This window comes from Tamandua tetradactyla, chromosome 25 (genome assembly GCF_023851605.1).
Source record: "Tamandua tetradactyla isolate mTamTet1 chromosome 25, mTamTet1.pri, whole genome shotgun sequence".
Classification (NCBI taxonomy): domain Eukaryota; kingdom Metazoa; phylum Chordata; class Mammalia; order Pilosa; family Myrmecophagidae; genus Tamandua; species Tamandua tetradactyla.
This window is the reverse complement of record NC_135351.1, coordinates 41941004-41966749: the sequence shown is the minus strand read 5'-3', so window position 1 is coordinate 41966749 and position 25746 is coordinate 41941004. Positions and strand designations below refer to the sequence as shown.

At 39.5% G+C, this 25746-nt stretch overlaps 1 protein-coding gene across 3 annotated transcripts in view; it reads right to left on the bottom strand.

Annotated features, from left to right (window-relative positions):
* Positions 1-25746, bottom strand: part of VTA1 (vesicle trafficking 1) — a 65046-nt gene that overhangs the window by 16633 nt on the left and 22667 nt on the right. For all 3 annotated transcript variants that reach the window (XM_077143339.1, XM_077143341.1, XM_077143340.1), the window contains one exon: positions 9107-9215. In XM_077143339.1, the coding sequence (XP_076999454.1) occupies positions 9107-9215 (109 nt within the window). The remainder of the gene's footprint in view (positions 1-9106; positions 9216-25746) is intronic.

Genomic DNA, 25746 nt, shown 5'->3' with positions numbered 1-25746 from the left:
GTCTTCCTCATTCATTCTTTCTTACACTGGGCTTACTGAGGTATAGCTTACACAGGTAACATCCATGCTTTTCGGGTGTCCAGCTCTGCTAAATTATACAGCTGTGCAACCACAACCACAGCCACCATATGGGGTATCCCTGCCACCTCCCCAACTCCTCCTGTGACCCCCTGCAGTCCCTCTTCTCCCCTCACGCCCTGCGTGCACTGATGTGAGCTCTCTCCTGACAGCACTGACTTTTCTGGGGGTGGGGGGTGTACAGAGGGGGGTCACAAAAATGGGACCACATAGTAGTAGCCTTTTAGATTCCATTTAGCTTCTGAGATTAGTCCATGTTGCTGCACATCTTAGTCGCTCACTGCCTCTGACAGCCAAGTAGTATCCACTGTACACGTGTTCCAAAATTTTTTGATCCATTCCCAAGTTGATAGCCTCTGGATTATTTCCAGCTTTGTGCAATGAAAGATATAGTGGCCATAAACATCTGTGTAACAGGTCTTTGTGCAGACGTGTTCACATTTATCTTGAGTAAATAACTACCAGGACCAGGGCTGCTAGGTTTTATGCTAAAGCATGTATTTACTTTTTTGTGTGTGGACAGGCACAAGGAATTGAACCTGGGTCTCCCGCATGGCAGGCAAGAAGAATTCTGCCACTGATCCACCACTGCACCACCCGCATGCATTTACTTCAATAAGAAATTGCCAAATGCTTTTACTCTTCTTCTCCAATGAGCAGAGTATGAGTTCCAGCTGCTCAATACCCCTTTCAGCACTTGGAATTGTCAGCTTGTTTATTTCAGCCATTCCAGTTGGTGTGTGGTTTATCTTCTTGTGGTTTTAATCTGCATGTCCATAATGGCTAAAAGATTTCAGTATCTTTTCATGCGCTTATTTGTCACCCATTCTTAAATGACACAAAGGAATAATCAACATAGGGTCATATTTCATCAATGGATACTTAGGCATTTTTGTACTTATTGGTATGCCATGCAGAATGACAGCAGAATGTCTTTTTGAAAAATTGCAAGCAATAGGCAGACCACTAAAACAGGCCAAATATCATTCACATGAACCTAAAAATCATTTATTTAATCAGCCTGCCCCAGTGAGATGCAGTATTAGGAGGACAGAGGGCACCAAGATATTTAACATATGGTTCCTATTTTCTTCAAAGAATTTACCACCTAGTATAGTTGATCTGAAACAAAATACTTTAAAATATGTTTGTTACTGAATTGAAAGATTAAAAAAGTAAAAGACACCATTCGCAGTTGAGAGTTAAAAATGGTTATCTTCATTTAACTGATTGGTGGGGAGCTTAGATGACTGGCCTGAAGTTACAGGACCAGGGGTGTATTTCCTAGCACAGGTTCTCATGGACACACTTAAAAGAACAGATTTAATGACTGGCAAAAAACAGCAGCTGTCTAAAAGTGTCGGGTGTGGCACCTGGATCATGAATGGGAAAATCCCAGAATTAATTTATACGGGCATAACATCAAATGGATTAAAAACTATAAAACCTTTGATGAGGATAGGATTTTATTCATAAAATCCATTTGTTATTCTAAATGCCAAAAATACTTTGGAATGAAGTATCACTAATAAATCATGCTTATTATTTATGGCAATAAACATTTCACAAAAATTAAGGGCTCCAAAGTTTTGACACAACAGTTCTGGATTTTGACATTAAGAAAAGGGTTTAGCCTCTGAATTAGTTCTTGACTAGAGAAACATAAACATATAAAAGCTTAAAATTTCTGGTAGGGTTTTCTGTTTTTGTTTTTTTAACCTATATAACTTTGAATGCAGTGATGAAATCTCTACAGAACTCATGGTTAGCCCTCACAAAGAATGCTGCTGTCACTATAAAAGTATAAGCAAGAGATGTAGAACAGTTTATGAAATATAAACAAAGAAAATCCTAGAGAAACAACAAATCAGGTAAGTTATATGGGAATAAAATGAGTAAGCAAAAATAAATGGAGTCAATAATAAAACATTTAATAAGGTTTCCTTTCTTTCAAAAATGCACAGTAGGAATTGAATTATGACACTTTCTTTTTCTAAACTTCTCTGCAATTAAAGTATCTGCATATAACGTTTGCTTCTAAAGAACTTTAAAACGATAGGGTATATATGCCATAGCTCCAGAGGTACATGGACTCAATCTGGGGCAGGAGGTGAAAATCCAAGGCTTTCATAGCTAAAAGTGGTGATTCTGGAAGGAATGAACAGTGAAGCCCAGCTGTGCTATGGTACGGATTGGACAGAACTCTAGCAGTGAGGAAGCCACAGCTGGGCTGGGTGAGGTCTTCACACATCCCTAGTTGACTTCAAGGAGAAGGTGGACAGAGAGCAAAGGGGGACCTGAGAACAGACTGAGCTGTGCATGGTTCCTCAAACCTCACAGATGGATCAGAGAGGATGGGGGCCTCTCGTGCTCAATTCAGAGATGCAAACGATAATCCCTAGAGCAAATACAAAGAAAGTAACAACAAAAAATAAAATTATATACTGAAAAAGAAAAGAAAAAGGGAAACCAAAACACAATGAAAAACATTAAAAAACAGCCAAATTGCAGACACAAATCCAACCATAAAAATAATTACATTACATCTGAATGGACCAAATCCTGGTCTAACCAAAAGGTAGATGCTGCCAGACTGGGTGACAAAAGCAAGATCCAATTATGCTTTATATAAGAGCGAAACGGGACTCAAAGACCCAAATACCTGTAAATAAAAGGAAGAGGACACACCATGTAAATGGTAACCATAAAAGATCTAGAGTGGCTAAATTACTATCAGGCAAAATATACTTTAAGACAAGGAATATTAAGAGACAAAGAGGGACATTTTCATAATGAAAACAAAAAGGTGCAAAATGAATCTAAGTATAATAATAAAAAAAAAACCCCATATCATGGCCACATGGAGTTTATGACAAGAATGCAATGAGAATTCAAGATTTCTTCTAGGTTTTTGAATTTTTCAATGAATTCTATTAGACTAATAGATATATGGGAATTTTTAAATAGAATTCATGCTATGAATAGATCGAAGGGAATCTCTTAATATAATTCACCACATCAAAAAGTAGAAGAAAATACTTTACTGGCCGCCTGTCTTTGTAGACAGAGCTTTCCCGGAAGACAGCCACGCGTGGCTGCTGACGCTGTACCGCTGAGCTTTCCCGGAAGACAGCTGCGCGCGCCTGCTGACGCTGAACTGCAGAGCTTTCAGGGAAGACAGCCGCGCGCCTGCTGACGCTGTACCACACAGCTCTTCTGGAAGACAGCTGCATGCGCCTGCTGACGCTGTACCGCAGAGCTTTCCCGGAAGACAGCCGCACGTGCCTGCTGACGCCGTACTGCAGAGCTTTTCTGGAAGACAGCCGCATGCACCTGCTGACGCTGTACCGCAGAACTTTCCCGGAAGACAGCCGAGCGTGCCTGCTGACGCCGTACCGCACAGCTTTTCTGGAAGACAGCCGTGTGCGCCTGCTGACGCCGTACTGCAGAGCTTTTCTGGAAGACAGCCGCGTGCGCCTGCTGACGCTGTACCGCTGAGCTTTCCCGGAAGACAGCCGAGCGCACCTGCTGACGCTGTACCGCACAGCTTTTCTGGAAGACAGCCGCGTGCGCCCGCTGACGCTGTACCGCTGAGCTTTCCCGGAAGACAGCCAAGCGTGCCTGCTGACGCCGTACCGCAGAGCTTTTCTGGAAGACAGCCGCGTGCGCCTGCTGACGCCGTACCGCAGAGCTTTTCTGGAAGACAGCCGCGTGCGCCTGCTGATGCTGTACTGCTGAGCTTTCCCGGAAGACAGCCAAGCGTGCCTGCTGACGCCGTACCGCAGAACTTTTCTGGAAGACAGCCGCGTGCGCCTGATGACGCCGTACCACAGAGCTTTTCTGGAAGACAGCCGTGTGCGCCTGCTGACGCTGTACCGCTGAGCTTTCCCGGAAGACAGCCGAGCGTGCCTGCTGACGCCGTACTGCACAGCTTTTCTGGAAGACAGCCGCGCGTGCCTGCTGACGCCATGCTGCAGAGCTTTTCTGGAAGACAGCCGCGTGCGCCTGCTGACGCTGTACCACTGAGTTTTCCCGGAAGACAGCCAAGCGCGCCTGCTGACGCTGTACCGCTGAGCTTTCCCGGAAGACAGCCGCGCATGCCTGCTGACACTGTACCACAGAGCTTTCCTGGAAGACAGCGCGCGTGCCTGCTGACGCACTCCCTGCGACGGCCTGTGTACTCAAGAGCAGAGCGGAACCACAACACTGACCACGTACGTAGTCTGCAAACCTAAATATTTACTATTTGATTTTCTAAGAAAAGTTTTCCAAACCTGCATTAGAAGATCATCTTCACAGATTCTCTGAAGCTGCATAACAAAATGGAATGGGGTAAATCTCAGGAACAAGAATAAATGGGTATTTCTTTCTGTCTCACTTCAAAGCCAGCATCGTCCTTAATGGGAAGACACCAGATTCATTTTCATTCAAGTTAGAAATAAACAAATTTGTCCACTATCACCCACTGATTTTTAAAATTTTATGTGAAATATTAGTTTAGAGTCATTTGACTGAAATTAGAGGAATAAAATTAGAACAAGAGAAAAAGCAGGTAATATGGGTGAATGCTAATACTGCATTCTTTAAAAAACCAAGCAAGTCAAGTGAAAAACGACTTTGATGAGTGCTAAGGTAGTAAACACAAAATTAAAATATAAAAATAAAAATGTTTCATATATTCAAACAACAATTGATGAGAAGGCACGGAAGGAAAAGTTTCCACTTGCAGCAACAATTAAAAGCTATGTTTCCCTGATTACATTAGCAAGAAATGTAAAAAGAAACAAAGGCTTTACAAAAATCCTATGACGGACAAGTTGCACCAGGTTCTTGTATTGGAAGACTTGATATTATACAAACAGCAACTATAAGCAAGTCACTTGATAAATTTAATGTGATCACTGTAAAAACAATAGTTTTTTCCTTTTTACCTAAATCACTCTATTCATCCTTAGAGCTCATATGAAAGAATAAGCAAAGAACAGCCAGAATAACTGAGGATTAGAAATGGAGAGGCAGGAATAACTACAAGTATTAATACCCCCAACAGAAGTCTCTCCAGTTAAAAGAGCGGAACCAATGGATGGACAAACAAACTGATGTTCAGAAAAGAAAGTCCAGAAATTGACTCCAATACAGCAAAGCTCTGTGATAATGTACATTTCGGTATAATCGAATGGTTCCTGTCTGCCACCCAGCACCATTCTTAAAAGGGGCAGGTTAAAGTTCTTACGCTTCTGGAAGGGTGGGTGTAGGAAGGAGGAGGAGGGGGAGGAGGAGGAGGAGGAGGAGGAGGGAGTGGAGATAAGGATGTAATAGGAAAGGTTTCTCAATAATCCCAGCTTAACTGGCCAGATGAGGCTGAATAAATAGGCACCGGCACATTCAGAGAGTTCTGGAATCTTAGCCCTTTTCAGAAAGTCCCACCCCCCTGCAGAACTCAGACTCGGCCCCACTAATACTCAAGACAAAACAAAAAACCACCACAAGATGGTTCAATCAGAATGGACTGGGTTGCTGTGGCCAGACTGTGGTAGGCCCTTGGAGCTCCCTGCCAGTTCACTGTGGGGTCGGCCCCAATGATTTCACATCCTTTCCAAAGCACCAGGCATTATCCTGCAATTGGATCTTCTGGACTCCAATTACTGAGTTATGGTGATGATAATGAAGATACAGGTATAACATCTTCAGCAACTGGGGAGATACAAAGCTGGGATGGTGAAGGAGCAAGGCTAAGAAGTAGCTGATTTTTGATCACTGGAATTTTCTCAGTTCAGAGAAGAGTGAATGTTGTTTCTTTAACAGTCAGTAATTTCCTACATATCTAGTAAATGAAACCAAGTAAAAAAGGTTTTTGTTTATACCACATTAAGTGAAAGGCCAAATGAAATAATAAGACCCTCAGCTTGCATGACTGTATTTTTAAAACCACTTATAACATGAGGGTAAAAATTTCCTATATATAGTAAGTAAAAAAATAAAAATAAAAAGCCAGTGCAGGACAAAATATATAACCAATTGTGTAGGAAAAGGGAGGATGTATGTTCCCTTTCGCTTTTAAGTTTCAAAAAAAAAAACCTCTAGAAGGACACACACAAAAACTAAAAACAATAACTACTTATTTGGGTGTGGGAAGGGTATGGGAAGAAGGGATGGAAATGATAATCTTACTTTATATATATATATTTTTTTAAAATTTTTTTATTAATCAAAAAAATAAAAGAAATTAACACAACATTTAGAAATCATTCCATTCTACAAATGCACTCAGTAATTCTTAGTATCATCACATAGATGTATGATCATCATTTCTTAGTACATTTGCATCGATTTAGGAAAAGAACTAGCAAAACAGCAGAAAAAGATATAGAATGTTAATATAGAGAAGAGAATTAAAATAATAATACTAATTATATATATATATATATATAAAAAGGAAAAAGAAAAAAACAAAAACAAAAGATACAAACACACAAACAAACAAACAAAAAACCATATTTCAGGTGCAGCTTCATTCAGTGTTCCAACCTAGTTACATTACACTTAGGTATTATTGTGCTGTCCATTTTTGAGTTTTTGTATCTAGTCCTGTTGCACAGTCTGTATCCCTTCAGCTCCAAGTACCCATTATCTTACCCTGTTTCTAACTCCTGCTGGTCTCTGTTACCAATGATATATTCCAAGCTGATTCTCGAATGTCGGTTCACATCAGTGGGACCTTACAGTATTTGTCCTTTAGTTTTTGGCTAGACTCACTCAGCATAATGTTCTCTAGGTCCATCCATGTTATTACATGCTTCATAAGTTTAGTCTGTCTTAAAGCTGCATAATATTCCATCGTAGGTATACGCCACAGTTTGTTTAGCCACTCGTCTGTTGATGAACATTTTGGCTGTTTCCATCTCTTTGCAATTGTAGATAATGCTGCTATAAACACTGGTGTGCAAATGTCTGTCTGTGTCTTTGCCCTTAAGTCCCTTGAGTAGATACCTAGCAGTGGTATTGCTGGGTCGTAATCCATTCTGCTATTCTATGTCTTTTGATTGGGAAAATTCAGTCCATTAACTTTTAGTGTTATTACTGTTTGGATAATATTTTCCTCTACCATTTTGGCTTTTGTATTATATATATCATATCTGATTTTCCTTCTTTCTACACTTTACTCCATACCTCTCTCTTCTGTCTTTTCGTATCTGACTCTAGTGCTCCCTTTAGTATTTCTTGCAGAGCTGGTCTCTTGGTCACAAATTCTCTCAGTGACTTTTTGTCTATAAATGTTTTAATTTCTCCTTCATTTTTGAAGGACAATTTTGCTGGATATAGGAGTCTTGGTTGGCAGTTTTTCTCTTTTAGTAATTTAAATATATCATCCCACTGTCTTCTAGCTTCCATGGTTTCTGCTGAGAAATCTACACATAGTCTTATTGGGTTTCCCTTGTATGTGACAGATTGTTTTTCTCTTGCTGCTTTCAAGATCCTCTCTTTCTCTTTGACCTCTGACATTCTAACTAGTAAATGTCTTGGAGAACGCCTATTTGGGTCTATTCTCTTTGGGGTGCGCTGCACTTCTTGGATCTGTAAATTTAGGTCTTTCATAAGAGTTGGGAAATTTTCAGTGATAATTTCTTCCATTAGTTTTTCTCCTCCTTTTCCCTTCTCTTCTCCTTCTGGGACACCCACAACACGTATATTTGTGCGCTTCATATTGTCATTCAGTTCCCTGATCCCCTGCTCAAGTTTTTCCATTCTTTTCCCTATAGTTTCTGTTTCTTTTTGGAATTCAGATGTTCCATCCTCCAGTTCACTAATTGTAGCGTCTGTCTCTTTAGATCTACCATTGTAGGTATCCATTGTTTTTTCCATTTTTTCTTCTTTGTCCTTCACTCCCATAAGTTCTGTGATTTGTTTTTTCAGATTTTCTATTTCTTCTTTTTGTTCAGCCCATGTCTTCTTCATGTCCTCCCTCAATTTATTGATTTGGTTTTTGAAGAGGTTTTCCATTTCTGTTCGTATATTCAGCATTAGTTGTCTCAGCTCCTGTATCTCATTTGAACTATTGGTTTGTTCCTTTGAGTGGGCCATATCTTCAATTTTCCGAGCGTCATCCATTATTTTCTGCTGGTGTCTGGGCATTTGATCAGATTTCCCTGGGTGTGGGACCCGGCTGGTTGAAAGGTTTTTCTGTGAAATCTCTGGGCTCTATTTTTCTTTTCCTGTCCAGTAGGTGGTGCTCGTGGCGCTCGTCTGTCTGCCGTGCAGTCGGCCCGGGAAACCGCGTGTGGAGGGGGGGTCGCCGGCCGCGGCTTGGGGGAGTGCCGGTCCAAATTGCCCAGCTGGCCCGAGACGCCAAGTGTGACGGGAGGGCCCCGCTAACCAACGTTCCCAGTCAGATTGGGGAGCCACGTGCGTGGAGGGGTCCCCAGTCGCCAGCCGCCCCGGCCGGGAAAACGCGCGCCCTCGGGTATCTCACCGCAGCGGATTCTCCCTGCCCGTTCAGCCGTTCCAGAATGGGGTACGCTGTCTTTTTGGTCTCTGTCGTGACTCCAGGAGCTGTTTTGTATTGTTTCTGTTTCTTTAGTTGCTTTTCTGGAGGAGGAACTAAGACCCGCGCGTCTTACTAAGCCGCCATCTTCTCCGGAAGTCTTACTTTATATTTTTAATATATTCTTTAATTTTTGGACCACGTGAATGTATTACATACTCAAAAAAATCTCAAATAGACACTAAAAAACAACCCTGTTATTTGTGATTTAGATTACAAACCATAAATGGTCCGCAGTTCCTAAGCAGGAATGAAAGCATTAGAGGCAGCAGACAGCCAAGTCACTCTGCTGACATGGACAGATGCCACACGTTGGCTCTAATTTCTCTCTGCCCCTAAATTTGTACACCTAGTTTTCAGGGATTCTGGACCTTATGAAGGGAATAAAACTGTATTGTCCCTTCCTGAAAACTGTAAATGATAATATACTAGACAATGATGAGTCTATGACACAGTTCTATTGAGAACAAATAAGTAAGTACGCACCATCATCTTCGTCAATCCCCACAGGTCCAGCTTGAGGGGTCTCTCCATTCTTTAAACAATTATGGATATAAGTTGCCTTCCACCGGGCATACTTTCTGTGTTTCACATTCTAAAAGAGAATATTTTTTTATGTCAGTATTAGACTGTGGCAAAGCAGTCAAATAAAAACATACATTTAGGATGACCTATCCCATGTTCTGAGACAAAACTGATTTTTGCAGACAGAGCTCTGAAAGCCTGGACGTCCCCCAGCAAGCTGAGTGCCAGAGCGCCCGGGGGCACCTACTTCCTCAACATGTGTGCTCAGCTCTCCTGGATCCATCCTTCATAAAAGATCTGCAAGGAAAATATGGGGGTGTCCTGCCAGCAACATTTACAACTACCATGCACCCGGGGGAACTAGGCTAAAAAGGATTCTAAAATAAAATTTGTAAGATAACAATAGATTGAACTATTTTTACTAGAGATAAAAAAAAGGACTGATGTGTATACATTTGTGAGAATAAAGATCACAAACAACTAAAAACACTATGCCGAGACTGAGAGCTAGGTGTACATCACCTTTAGCCTGTAGTATGAGCCCCGGCTGCCTGGATTTTAAAAAGGAGCAAATAAATACCTCCGTGGGTTGCTGGAGGAAGAAATGAAAACATCACTGAAGAACCTGTTAGGTGCCTCTTCTTCTTCCCTGCCTTAAAATTCCTGCTATATGCTATAAAACAGAACTTTAAAAAAATACAAGAGTAAAATCTCAGAATTCTCAATTCTGACACAGGGCAACAATGCTGCCTGCGCCCCAGGCACTGACTTGAAGATTTGATGTGAGATTCTGCAATGTCCTACAGAGAACATTGAACTCTGAATTGGCTCACAATTCATTTCCTTTTAAACATTCCTCTTAGATATTTCATTTCTAAAAAATGTTCTGCACACTGAGTCTCACTTTCCTCCAGGCATGAGCATATGTTGTTTCACGTCACAAACAGCTTTTCAAAAGAGGGTCCACACTTCAAGTCTTCACTTCTGCACCATTCAATTCACTCAGCGGTGGACGTTCTTTTCCTGTCCCTGGCCAGGCTAACAAAGGCCAGCAGATCTGTGCCTTTGGGTCCATTAACAGCAGGCCAGGCTCTGGATGTCACCTAGAGCCTCTCCACACTGGAGCACCCAAGGGACCCTTCTCAGGTGTCACCTAAGCTGGACCCTGACCCCTGCAGAGGATGCATGGGCCATGCTTTTCTGGTGCCATCTCTCCCAGCTCCCCTCCTGTCTCCTTGGGCAGCTCATCTCACTGACTCCCAAACAATTTTGTACTACCTTACTTAAGGCTAGTGGGCCCAATCAGTGCAGGCTCATTCAGGATTTAAAATATGAATTATGGTTTCCACATTTAAACATTGGGCAGGGCATGGAAATAACCCAATTTCTAACTGCTCTGCAGCAGACAGAAGATCAATCTGGTTGTGGTCACTGGCAGTGAGGGTAGACAGCCCCACTAGGCCATGTGCATCTCTTGGTGCTCACTCACCCTCTCTTCTCTTAGTTCATACACCACGCCCCCACCTTGATTCTCTTGCAAGGGGCCAACTGCCATATCACACTCACTAGATGCCTGAAGTACCCTGACTGTGCATCTCTTCACCCACTCCCCTGCTTTAAAGGACTATCTTCATTTTTGTTATTCTTCAATTTATCTCTAGTCAGACTTGCTTCTGACAAGCATCCAGCCAACACCATGACATCTCTACTTGAGAGGTCTCATGTACAAGTCAGATTAATTTGCTCTAACTGAACTCAAATCATCTATCAGCCTGGTCCCCCAAGAAACCCCATTTGCCCAGTGCCCCTCCCAGAAATGTGAGTTCACCATCAGCACTGCCCTCTTGTCCTCTGCCCTTCCACTCACTCTCTCATCAAATCTGCCAGATTTGGGCTCTGAAACATTATATTGAACTGGTCTGCATCTCCCCATTTTCAATCGACAGTCCCCTAATCTGTCTCCTTTCTTGCAGTCTTGCCGCCAGACATACATGGTCTTCACCCAGGATTCAGAGCAGTGATCTAAAATGTACATCAATCCATGTCTCACCTCTGTTTAAATATTTTCATTAGGTTCCCAATGCACTTAAATGACAATACAAACTCTCAGCAACTCTCACCTGGGCTACAAGATTCTATTCTACCTATTCCTGACGGTCCCACTTTCTCATCCCCTCTGCAGTACCTTCTCTGTCCCTAAACATGCCAAGGCCCACACAAGCTGCTTTCATGCCTGTGTCTTTTTCCTTCATCTCGCTAACGCCTTCTCAACTCATCCCTCACTGCTCATCAAATGCTACTTCCTCTGAGACGTTTTCCTGACTTTCCCAATCTAAGGTAGGACTCTGCAGAAATGTGCTCGTCAATATCACAAGTTAGAATTATGTATTTATATATATGTTTGTGTGTAAGTCTCCCTAGCTCTGCCCTGATATAAGCGCATTACACCAGTCTATCTCTGCCATTCATGGTACCTAGAGCACTTGGCTCTGTGATCAGCACACAGCTGTTCAACAAAATACTTGGGTTCCAAAGACACAAGTGAAATTGAAGCATGACGGTGTAAATCTCCTTAAACACATCTCCAATGTATGATGGCACGATCGATTCTGATGATGTTATTCTCTTGAATACACAGATTTACTATTTCTGTAGCAGTATAATAACTATAGGCTTTAGGAAGTTCAAGTAAGTTTATCATATAATTAGGTAGAACAATCTGGTATTTCCAGTATTTGAATGTTTTAACTTTAGAAAGAGCAGTATTATATGGTTCAACTATTTTTTTACTTCCTTACCATTCCTTGAGCAAAGACTATGCTAAAGCACTGGGTTTTCCAAAATACTTTTGGAAAAAAATTTTAATTTTTCAAAATCCTGAACAGTTGGGATTGCAGGTTTACACATTCATTTGAATTGGGTGCCTGCAGAACCATGCTATTTTTAAATACTCATTATTAATCTGTAGCCTGGCAATGAGAATTAAGTTCCCAATCTTAAATTTTTAGTGGCTTAAAGCTGTTCTTTCCGGGAAAATCTAAGACACAATTAAACCTAACATATTTTAGATCCAATACATACCTGCTATTAATTGACAATCAGACAATCTGGGAGATATAAATAAGTCAACACACTATTTCTGCCATAAGGAGTTGATCATTTTGTTATGACATTAGAAGGCTCTCTACAAAACTTCATAGGACGAATGATGCAGACAAACTATACCATCTTAGGTTTCATTAATATGCAAAGTTTAAAGCACATCCCCTAAGCCGCATTGTGTTTCTTTTAGTAAATACATTTCTAAAGAATTTCCAAAGCAGAAGTTAGGTATGGTTCTTATTTCATGCTGTTTCTAACCCACCCCTTTCCGTGCAAATTGGTGCTTATAATTTAGCAGAATTTTTTGGCAGCTGTAACTCCAAACTAATTCACCTTTCAATTTTGTTTTTCTTAAAATAAGGGATACTAATCATTAAACAATATTTTAAGAGGAAAATTTCAAGATGCCAATATTATTGAAACACACTGACTCCTTCTGGCTAATCAGACATCCTTTCTGGGAAATAGGAATTAGAGAAAGAACTTTTACTTTTGTTCCTGGCCTCTAAGTTCCTGTTTTGTAACTGGAATGATGAGAATCAATGACAATTGTAAATTCTGGCCGCTAGACTCAGCGGTGTATTTTCCTTTCCTTGTCAAATCATTTGCACTGGCTGCGCTGGAGAACAGATGGTTAGAGCACACCAACCAGAAGCTGGAGCTCAGGTCTCAAGCATTAGTGTACAGAAGAATCACGAAAGGATGCAAGGGAAAAAATATAAATCGCTGACCCAAACTATGGAGATTCTGATATACTATTATTCTTCATGAACAAAGACGCCATCTTGAAAGAGCAGCTTTATGGTGATGGTCTCCAATTCTTTCCTTCACTTTTCTCTTGAACCTACTCATTGTGACCACTTTTGTCAAGGTTTACTGATTATTTCTGCAGTGCCCAATCCAATGCTATCACTCCCTCTCCACATGAAGAGCTGCTGCCTGCCCCCTCCTCGAGACCCCTTCTTCACTGGTATCCTGGTACTCAGGGTCTGCTGGTTCTCCTTTCATGTCCCTGGGTGCTCCCTCCAAGTCCATTTCACTTTCTTTGTTCCTTCACATCCCCAGGATGGGAAGTGACCTTGAGTCTGGTTCTCAGACTTCCTGTATTCTCTTTCTCCATTTCACCTTGATGATCTCATCTAGTCCAATGGCTTGAAACAGCACCCGTGTTTCTGCTCAGACAGCTCTTCTGAACTCAGAACCTCTCTTCTGAAAGTCTGAAACTAGACTTTTCTACCTGTAGGTTCAATAGGCATCTCAACATTTAACCTGTTCAAAACCGAGTCCTGGTCTCCCCCTACCAAATGTCATCCTTCCGTCTACCCACCTCAGTAAATGGAAACTCTATTCTTGCTGTAATAAAAAACCCTGGAGTTCTTCGAAAGTTTTCTATTTCTCTCACACTCCATCAACAAATCTTTAAAGTTCTGTCAGTTCTACCTTCAAAATATATCCAGAATCTAGCTACTTCTCACCATGTGTTCTATGGCAAATTCTGGTACAAGCCGGAATTTTATTCTGAGAAATTCTCATCATGCACCTTGATTATTTAATAACATTCTAACGAATATCCCTAGTCCCACCCTTGCCCATTAGTGGATCAATAAGGAACAATATTTTAAAAACATGAGTCAAATCTTATCAATCCCTGTTTGAACCCTCCTCCCCATCCAACCCCTCACCTTTGACCTCATTTCCTACCACTCTCTTACTCATTTACTCATGATTCAGCCACCCTGTCCAACTTGCTGTTTCCTGAACATGAACAGGTGGCCTCATCTGTCTCAGAATCTCTGTACTTTCTCTTGCCTTTCTGGGAACAGCTGCAGGATTCATTTCCTGATCTTCTTTAAGGCTTTGCTAAAATGTCACCTTCTCGGAGAGGCCTTCTCCACCACCCTAAGTTAACCCACCTATTTTGACACTTGAATTTCTCAATGACACTTACCACCTGACATACAGTATTTATTCATTTGTTTGTTGTTCCTCCACCAAGACAATGTGATCCCCATAAGGACAAGGGATTTTATTCACTGCTGAATCATTAGTGCTGAGAACTGCTTGGCAGAGAGTACAACTCGGCAAACATTTGGTGAATGAAAGAATGGAGAGCAGACACTGGAATTCATGTTTGTTTTTGTTTTTTAAAATAAATCAAGTACCCCAAATGATTCTGAAACCAGCTCTTCTGAAACCACAATAAAAAACACTGGGCTGGAGTAAAACATTTTTTAGTAAGGAGTAAATGTCAGCATTAAACTTGAGCACACAGGTGAGGCAAGCTTTCAGGAAAGGAGTAACAGATAGGGTGAAATCTCAAAATGCTATGCAAAAATGCATTATCACAGGAAAGAATCCAGAGCTCTCATAACATTTTCAAAGAGGAATCTCTAACATGGTGTATCACTTCTTGGAAACAGCAGCCCAGTTTTCACAGATGAGACCTTTATGCCCTTAACCTCTCAATTCTTCCATGTATCTTATACAAACAACAAGAACTCTTTATAACTCCCAAGAACATCAGGATGTAATATAATGAGAAATATTTGAAAAACAGATAGTATAGAATCTATTATCACAATGATTCAAATATTCAAGTACTTATAATCATGAGTTTCAAGTATTTTCTGATGGAAAAATAATTTTATTGTTATATAATTTCTATATTTCTCAAATCAACCATAACTTCATAAAACAAGTTTTGAAAATGAAGGAACAGAAGACCAAAATCATAATTATAACTTAATACTCAAATACTTAAATTTAATTACACTGTTTTCATTATAACACTTAGAATGTACATGCCAGTTAGTTGAAAAACTTCCAAAAAAATCATAGACAATGACTGTTTAATACTTAATCCCTTGGGGTAAGAAAAGAAACCCAAAATTATCTTTTATAAAAAAATAAAAACAAAGTATAGTTTTATGAAATAACTCTGTGTTTTAGATAATTTCAAACTTACAGGAAAATCTTAATAAGTACAAGATATGCCCATTATACCTTTAACCTAGATTCCCCAATTGTTTCTCTTTCTCTCTACTCTTAACATGGTGCACTCTATTTTACAGAATGTTTAAAAAGCTGGAGACACTGTGCCTCCTTACTTTCAGTGTGCATTCCCTAAGATAAAGGACAATCTCATACACCAGATACTGAAATCAGGAAGTTCAACACTTACTCAGCACTACTGCCTCATCCACAGCCCCAACAATTCTGTCAATTTTCCAAATAATGTCCTTTGTAGCTTTCTCCCCGAGGTCCAGATCAAATCTAAGAACAGGCATCATTTAGCTGTCATGTCTTCTTAGCCTTCTTTAATCTAGATCAACTTTTTTTAGTGTTTCTTGACGCTGACATTTAAAAAATTACCAGCTTACCTGTAGACTTTGGATTGGTCTGCTATTTCCTCCGATTAGATTCAGGTTATGCACTTTGGGCAAGAATAACAGAGGTGATGCCTGCCTTTCTAACTTCATCTCATGAGGAGGAACGTGATGCAGGTCTGTCCTCATGTCGGTGGTGCTGGGTTTGATGACTTGGTTGAAGTGCTGCCTGATAAGCTTCTCCATTACATAGTGTGCCAGTTTAAAAGGATGCAAGTACCCTAGAAAAGCCATGTTTTAATCCTAATCCCATTTTGTAAAGGCAGCCGTTTCTTCTAATTCCTATTCAGTACTGTATGTTTGAAACTGTAATCAGATAATCTCGCTGGAGATATGATTCAATCAAGAGTGGTTGTTAAACTGGATTAGGTGGAGATGTCTCCACCCATTCAGGTAGGTCTTGATTAGTTTACTAGAATCCTATAAAAGAAACATTTCGGACAATGAGAGAGACTCTGAGAGAGCAGCACAACATAGCCATGAGAAGTCTAGAGCCCAACAGCCAGGAACCTTTGGAGATGAAAAAGGAAAATGGTTCCCAGGGAGCTTCATGAAATAGGAAGCCAGGAGAGAAAGCTAGCAGATGACGCTGTGTTCACCACATGCCCTTTCAGATGAGAGAGAAACCCTGTGCTCACCATGTGCCTTCTCATTTGAGAGAAAGACCCTGAACTTCATTGGCCTTCTTGAACCAAGGTATCTTTCCCTGGATGCCTTTGATTGGACATTTCTATAGATTTATTTTAACTGGGACATTTCCTCAGCTTTAGAACTCAAAACTAGCAACTTCTTAAATTCCCCTTTTTAAAAGCCATTCCATTTCTGATATATTGCATTCCAGCAACTAGCAAATTAGAACACAGAGCTACTATTTTCTCCTTTGGAGCTAATAAAAATTTAGAGACTTAAATACCCAGCTCATCATTTGACTTTCACTCACTCTTAAAACCTAGTGATGACTTCTAACATGATCATCTCTTCATCAGTTAACATTCTATTGTAAAGTTTTCTCTTTTCCATCCTTCATTCATTCATTCATTTTACTGTATATTTCAGGATGGACTCATGGATTTTTATTTTATTCAATGACTTTTCCAACATGACTACCTTCTTATAAATCAGGATCAAACTGACCCTGATTTAGCCAGTGGAAACTCTTTTATGGTGGCTTCTGGGTTCTTCCGACATGTCTCCATGATTATGTGAGCACTTCCTTACTTTCTGGCACAAAAAGGTCTGGATTCATCTAGTACTTTCACTGATCCAATCCTAGATTCAGCCTCTTCTATAAGGGCTGTGGTTCCCTATAGAGAAGAATGTGCTCCTTGCAACTGGTGCATCATTGCTTCTAGGTCCTTTCAGCATTCAGAGAAAGGAATTAAATATATACTGTGCATGTGAACATATACATGAATATATGCATTTATATGCACAAATGCAGATTATATATACAGATCCATACAAAGTACAGGCCTATACACTATATACACACATATACATATCTTGCTCTATTCCTCTAAAAGAATATATTTAAAAGCATGAATTGATACTGATACCTCTAATCCCCATCCAACACCACAGTACATTCTAGTTTTCTCTCACTCTGTATTTATAACTCCTTTTCTAACAGTGAGATATCTGGTGCCCATCATCCTAAATACATTTACTCATTTGTTCAATCCTAAAATACAGAGAAAGTAGTTTCAGAACTGCCAACCCATATACCAAGAAAAACAAAATCTACTAATTATACAGTTCAATCATTAACTGTGGGTGTTTTTCTTTCTTAACTAAAATTGTATACACCTTGAAATGTGAATGTATAACTCTCAAATGTATAATCTGATGCATTCTGATATCTGTGTAAACCAATCTATCAAGGTATAATACTCCCATTTCTCTAGGAAGTTCCTTTATGTCCCTTCCCAGGTCAATCTTCCCTCACTGCAAAGAGGATGTTTTCCTAATTTTTTTTACTAGATAGACTTTTATCTATTGTAGCATTTTATCTGAAGAGATTCAAGCGGGATGCACTCTTTTCTGTCTTCCCTTGCTCAGCATAATGGTACAGGCTCCATCTATGTTGTAGGGTGAATCAGCAGTTAATTCTTTTTTTTTTTTTTGCATGGGAAGGCACTGGGAATTGAATCCAGGTTTCCAGCATGGCAGGTGAGGAGTCTGCCTGCTGAGCCACTGTGGCCCACTCGTTAATTCCTTTTTATGTGTGAGTAATAACCACAATTTTCCCCCCAATTCTCCTGCTGGTGGACCTCTTTTTCAGCTTTGGACTATGAGCAGTCTTGAACAAGTCTTTTTCAGGACACATGTTTTCATTTCTCTTGGATAAATACCTAGAAAAGGAATTGCTGGGTAAAAGGGTAGGTGTGTGATTACTTTATTAAAAACCTGCCAAACCTTTTCCCAAAGTGGTTATAATATTGAATATTTCCACAAAGCAGTACATGAGAGTTCTTATTTGTTTCAGATACTAGGCAACATTTGGTGTGGTCAGTCTTTTAAAATTTCATCTAAATTGACTGAATTTTAAAAATTAGTTATTCTATCAATTACTGAGAGGGAGTATAAAATCTCTAATTATGATTGTAATTTTTATATTTTCCTTTTACTTCTGTCAGTTTTTATTTCATATAGTTTGAGCTCTATTACAAGGTGCGCAGAGGTTTATAACTGTAATATCTTTCTGATAAACTGACTCTTTTAATCATTATAATATGTCTTCTTTTAATATGGCTTCTTGGAATTTTATCTACTTGGTATCTGCATTAAATATATTTTTCCGTCTTTCAATTTTCAAAATATTATTTGTGTCTATAGTTTGAAGGGTTAACTTATATGCAGTATCTACTTAGGGGTTGATTTCTTTATCTAGTTGAAAACCTACTTTTGGATTAGAGTGTTGAGTTCATTTACATTTAAAATATTTATTGACATACCTATGTTTGGACCTAAAATTTGCTACCTGCTTTCTGTAAGTTACATCTGTTTTTCCCCTCTTTTTTGTTTACCAAGTATGTATGCATAGTTTTAATAATTTTTACTTAGCTATACATCTTTTAAATAAAAGGTATAATCTTTTATACATGCCCGCATTTTACTATTTCTAGTGCACTGCATTCTTTCCTATAAATTCAAGTTTACAACTGTTTTTTTCTTCAGACTAAAAAATTTTTTCTTAGCTGTTCCTTAGATGTTCAGTGCAGAAATGGTAGCAAAGAATTAGTTTGCCTAAAAATATCTTTTATTTTACCTTCAATTTTAAGGCCCAGTTTTTGCTATACATAGAATTCTGAGTTGATAGTTTTTTGTTCTTATTATTTAAGAAATTTACGTCATTTCATTGTTTTCTGGCCTTTTTTTTTTTTTTTAAGGCAGCTATCCTTCCAATCATGTTGATCTGTGTGTGATGTGCTATTTCCCATGAATGCTTTCAAGATTTTCTCTTTTCACCAGACCGCAGTGGTCTAACTATGATGTCCTTAGGGGTAGTTTTCTTTGTCTTTAATCTTGCCTGAGGCTGACTGAGCTCCTTGGACCTGTAAACTTTTTTCTTACCCAACTTGGATAACCTACGGTCATTATTTCTTTAAATATCTTTTTTCTTCATTACCCTTCTTACTCTTCTTTTCAAACTCTGCACACATCAGTCTCTCAAACACAATGATAACACGCAATGCCTATCTATTTAACCCACATACAAAGTAAATAAATGACATCAGTTTAGGACAGTTCCCATTACGATTTCCACGCATCTACTTACATCTTCTGTAAAAACAGTACACTACAATATATGAAAACATGGTTTATACTGTTACACAATAGAGCCACACTTCAGACTTGGGCCACAAGGCCAAAATCAGGAATGGGGACAGATATATTATCTATAATTTAGATTGGACCATAAGAAATTTCTCTTTTGTGGGTCAAAAATGATCTAATAATAGCAATTTCATATGATTCAGTCTGAAATATTTTCTTGGCTCCAATCCCACTCTCTAATCTTTGTTCAAAATCTCAACTCAGACTCCTGATAGGTCTTCTCAATCACCTTCTGGGTATCAGAGTCTCTCTGTCACCCCAGAGCAAGCATCTCCTATCTGCCAGAGTCTTTGTTAAAGGTTTTATGCCCAGTTTCTTACATGATCCCCATGGCAACACAATGAAGCAGATACTATAGTTTTCTTTATGTTACAGATGAGGAAACAGGTTAATGGAAGTTAAATAACTTATCCAAAGTTACACAATTACGGAATGGCATGAGGGGATACTGATGTCAATGCCTGGATTCTAAAATCACATTACACCAACCTGAATGTAAAAATCTTCCACTCATTCACAACTAATGGAGTGACTGTTACATGCAAGCCTCTGTTCTTGGCAACAGCAATAACACAGAAGTGAAAACTAGACACATGAGGTCTCCACTCTGTTAAGAGACACACCACTCTCACATTTTTCTGATTATTTATGTGGTTGGGTGCTGAGAAGGAGCTGTCCAGGTGCACAGTGAACAGAACGCCTGCTTTGTCCTCCGGGGAGGGTCTCCTGCTCTGTGATGGGTTACTCAGGCAGCACTCTGGAGAGCAGGACAGCCACGGCCTGCACTGGGAACCACAGCCTCTACAGCCAGTGCTTAGCTCAGGACCCTCCAGGGCAAACAGACACCTTCGCCAGACCACTTCCTCCCAGCCAGCTCCACGTACATTCCCGCCCCAGGGACTGGGCAGCCCTATTTCTTGAGCGGGGAGAGTCTGAGGTAGGACCCCACAGGTGCCCAGGGGCTGTCACTGAGGGACCCGGATCAGTGTCCACCACAGGTGGTCCCACAATCGGCTGGTCAGTAAACTGTTGGTTTGCAGTTGGTGAGAAGACATATAGCAGCAGTGTATTTAGCAAAGTTATAGAAATTAGGTTTCTATCTCATGTCTTTCAAGTTTCATTTTCCTAATAACTCAATTATTACTTGTATTTTACAGAATGATCAGTTTCAATATATGAAATTATTTTTAAAAAGGTGGAACTTTGGGCGGGCCACGGTGGCTCAGCAGGTAAGAATGCTTGCCTGCCAAGCACGAGGACCCGGGTTCGATTCCCGGTGCCTGCCTATGCGAAAAAAAAAAAGGTGGAACTTTGGGCCTTCATGACAGAGAGTCTGAGAAACACAGACCTGAATTATGTCAGCTTCTCACATGAGGACGAGGTATGACATTCTGCTGACCCTCAGTTTTCTCAACTATAACTAGAGTTGTGGGAGGTGAGGTGAGATCAACCTGCAGTACCTACGCACAGCACTAGGTTCGTGGCAGGAAACGCAAGAGAACCCTTACCCCATAACTCCTCACTGCCACACCACTCACCCCCAGAGATGGTTATTTTACTTCTCTTTCCAAGTGAGAACACATGGTTCTTGGAGGTAGGAAAGCATATCACCTTCATTTTGAATCCCCAAATTAGTAGAAATGCAATAGATAAGAAGAGTACTATTTTTTACCTGAAATTTGCATATCCTTCATAAATTAGCAGTTAAACCTAAATTAAAGATTGAAGGTAAGAAGATATGAACTCCTCAAACACTACTTGTACTAAAATAATCCTAAAGTACAATAAAGTCAATCAAAATAAGCATCTACATTGAGCATTATACAAGAAGCTATAGTAGGAAAATAAAATACTTATGCTTATATTTAAAAATTTTCATATGTACACTGGTGATACTATGCCTAACCCTGGGACACTGATTCCAAGAGAGCTACAGGATGCTAGAAGTCACATGATAATAAATTTAACATTGAACAGCATCACAGGAAGTACAGTTAAAAGAGTAAAATACCTAAACCAGGGAATGGAGAACTGAGGAACAGGAGAGTGGCAGATAAATATTTTAAAAAGCAGCTGAAGAGTAAGGAAAACAGAGACTTTATTTATTTTGCACAACTATGAGCAACGATGTAAAATTAAAAGGGGAAAAAAAGTCAGGCAAGTGACCAAGAAAAATGCTATGAGCAAATGAGATGTATTACCTTTTAGAAGAGTTAGAAAGGAAATTCTATTTAAACAAGTCTGAACATTATTTCCATGTACAGAGAGAAAAATGGAAAGCTAATCAGAGCAACTTTTGAAATATAAACTCATCGGCCACTCTTTTACTCCAAGCCCTTCTCAGTCTGTGACTCTGTACTTGATGCCAGAGCAGAAACAAAAGCCAGGTCTCAAGGGCTTATGGTGTAATTTACTCCAAAATATAAGACAAACCAAGCCACTGCCTTGATTGTACGATTTTCATATATTCAAGACTAAAGGCAGAGAAAGTCGAGAGAATGGAGAAACCCATACAGGGGCCAGAATAATGTGGAAAGCTTTTAGGGACAGACAGCACTTGAGCCAAGACTTGAGAGAAGGATAGATGCAGCAAAGCAGGATGGAGACCCAAAGTCCCAAAGGTGAAAACTGCATGCACAGTGAGCAGTCTGGTCTGGAAAAACATGAAATGCAAATGGCACACTTGTGGCAGTACATTCTGGAAACCTAAAAATCAGTCAGGGGTCTAAACTTGCAATGCCAGGAAATGAAAAAGTCCCAGAAAGTTCTTCAAAAAAACACAATGATGGAGGCAGAGAGGACTGTAGGGAAAAAGAACCCAAAACAGGAAGAAAAATGAAATGAATCAAGTAAATTGCAGTGACTAACTCATGCACCAGTGGCCTGCAAAGGGCTAGAATTTAATTAAAAGATCACTGATCTGTTTCTGGAAGATTCAAAACTATCATACATAAATACCATGTTGAAAGCTTCCAGAAGGTGTTCAGGTTGCCTACACTTACGTGCAAGGCCCTACATGCTCAGCGCCCTGGCTGTCATTATTTTCAGAGGTTTTACTCATATAGTTCATCTCCTTTTCACCCTTCCTTTTACCATGTCATCTTTTTTTTTTACAGGTATCAGAGCTTACTGAATTCCAATTTTTAAACACTAACTTAAACACTTGATTAGCTATAAAAACTGTACATTCTCAAAATATCAAGTAGAAAATAATTAGAAACATCAACTTTGCTGTAGTAATGACCTATGCTACTCAACATTTTCAAGTTTTTACAATTAATGTGAAAATCTTATCTCTTAAAACATTTAAACTCTATTTTATCTAATATTACTATAGCTACTTGTGCTTTCTTTTGGTTACAGCTTACATAAAACATCTATTTCCATTCTTTCACTTTCAATCCAATTGTATCCTTGAGTCTAAGACAAGTCTCTTATGAGCAGCAGATAGATAGAACGTATTATTTAATCCGTTCAGTCAATCTCTGTTTTTTAATTAGTGAGTTTAGTCCAGTAACATTCAAAAGTACTACTGTAAAGGCAGTTCTTGGGTCTAGCATCTTATCCTACAGTTTTTTTAAAAAATATTTTCATTGACACATCTTCACACACATACAGTCCATACATGGTATACAATCAATAGCTCACGAATCATCACATAGTTGTGCATTCATCACCATGATCATTGTTTCAGAACATTTACATCACTCCAGAAAAAGAAATAAAAAAGAAAAAACACATACATCCCAAACCCCTTACCCTCCCTCTCATTGACCACTAGTATTTCTATCTATCCAATTTATTTTACCCCCTTATTTATTTACTATCCATATTTTTTACTCATTTGTCCATACCCCGGATGAAAGGAGCACAGACACAAGGTTTTCACAATCACACAATCACACTGCAAAAGTTGTATCTTTACATAATCGTCTTCAAGAACCAAGGCTACTGGAACACAGCTCAACAGTTTCAGGTACTTCCCTCCTGCCACTCCAATCCTATAGATTTTATTTGTCAGATCTATACAACCTTTTCCCTCTCTCACTTTTTATCCTTCACGTTTTTCTTGCTAATACTCTTCAATTCTGTACTCTCCTCCAGACCTCCCTCTACTTTTTTTAGTCAACAGAACTCCCTTTAATATTTCTTATAGGGCAGGTCTCTTGGCAAATCCCTGCAGCCATTGTCATCTGTGAAGATTTTAATCTCTCCCTCAATTTGGCAAGACAACTTAAAAAAATAAAGAATTCTTGACTGCAAGTCTTTCTTGTTCAGAATCTTAAATACATCAGACCACTGCCTTCTTGTCTCCGTGGTGCCTGTTGAGTAGTCTGAGCTCAGTCTTACACAGTTTCCCTTGTATGTGATAAATCTCTTTTCTCTCGCTGTGTTCATGACTTTTTGCTGCTCTTCACGACTTGACATTCTAAGTCCATGTCTTGGAGTAAGCCTATTCAAATTTATTTTATTTGGGTTTCACTGGACTGGATTGGATATTTATGTCTCTTATAAAACTGGGAAGTCTCTCCCCCCTTTTTATCTTCAACTAGACTTCCTAACCCTCTACTCTTCTCTTTTCCCCCGGGACACCAATAATCCTTGTATTTGTTTGCTTCATGCTATCTATCATCTCCTTGAAGTTAAGTTGCATTTTTTCCATCTTTCTTACCATTTGTTCTTCTGAATATTCAAGTTCATTTGTCATGTCTTCTAATTTGCTTAGTCTTTCTTCTGTCTCTTGAAATGTACTGTTGTAAGCTTCTAATATGTTTTTAATTTGGCCTACAGTATCTTTCATCTCTGTAATGACTGATATATTTCTATCTATTCTTTCAAGTTTTTCTTTATGCTCCTCTAGTGTCTTCTTGACATCCTTTATATCATTATGAACAACCTTAATTAGCTGTTCCAAATTCTGAGTCCCCTACGGATCATTTAATTTGGTCATTTGGCTGAACCATATCTGCCTCTTCCTTATACTCCCTCGATGTCTTCTTGATGTCTTTCATTTCGTTCTGAACAAGCTTAATCAGCCGTTCCAAATTCTGTGTCCCCTCGGGTGATTTAATTTGGTCATTTATTGCTGTTTCTAATCTAAAACTATTTTTGTTTCTCTAATCCTTTTTTTTTTTAATTTTAAATAACTGCATTTCCATTTTGTTTTTAATTCTCCTTTTCCATCCCTTCTCGCATGCTTGGGACATGAAATCATAACACTGGCAGAGCTGCAGAGGACCTCAGAAGGTCTCTTGTACAGCCACTGACTCCTTATTACTAGAATAAATTTTTACAGCTGAAAAGAGACAAAAGCCAAGTTTCTAGAACTTTAAGAAAAAGTTTTAAACTTTAAATTTTAAAAAGCTTTAAGAACATAACCACCATTTTCTTTACAAATGAACAAATAGGTTATAGCAAGTCCTGAAATATAACTACAGGAGAGTATACACTAAAGAAAAATAATCTGCCTACTTAAACTCAGACTCTTCCCCCACTTATCTCCTCTCCCTGTCTCTGCTAGTATCTGCAAGTACAGAAGGACACTAAAGAGGAAGGGGAAGAGAAGGGATGAGTAACAACTGCTAAATGCTTGGAAGTAACCAGTTTATAGTGATGGTTTTTTAAACATCTAATCTTTTAATTAGCTTTTTGAAATAAGGCATGTTGCAACAGTTTGTGTCTTGTTTTAGGTATATAGTGCTTAAACCGCAAGTGAATACCCGCCTTAGACGTTCCTGGCCCAACCACAGTGGACACGTGGGGGGCTGGCATGGTGGTGGTGCTGGCGACCTGACCGCAGTGAGTACATGGGGGGCTGGCGTGCCTCAGCATCTTGCTCCTGAACACCTGTAAGCGTGGCAAGATCAGCTCATTCGAAACAACCCCCACTACACTCCACAGGAGCTTTTTTTTTTTTTTTTTTAACAATTATTTAACATTTTAAATCATCAGTTTTGAGAAACCAGAGTGTCGAAAGAAACTGTGAAAGTGCCATTTCTAAAAACTGAGAATGATGGAACACAGTATTAGAAATGAGAAAAAAGAAGATTTGGAACAAGGCTGATCAAGTTGGTTGGCCCGGGGACCGTACTAATGGTGTGGCCAGTCTTACTAGGATTTACTTCACTCTCCTTGCTGGCTGACTCTACTGTACAACTTTAGCCAACCTCAGTCCATGGTCAAAAAGTGCAACAGCCATGCAAGGATAAAATCACTGCACATATTGGTAATGAGAAGAGAAGAGAATTTACAAAATAAAGCAATTTGTAAATTTCA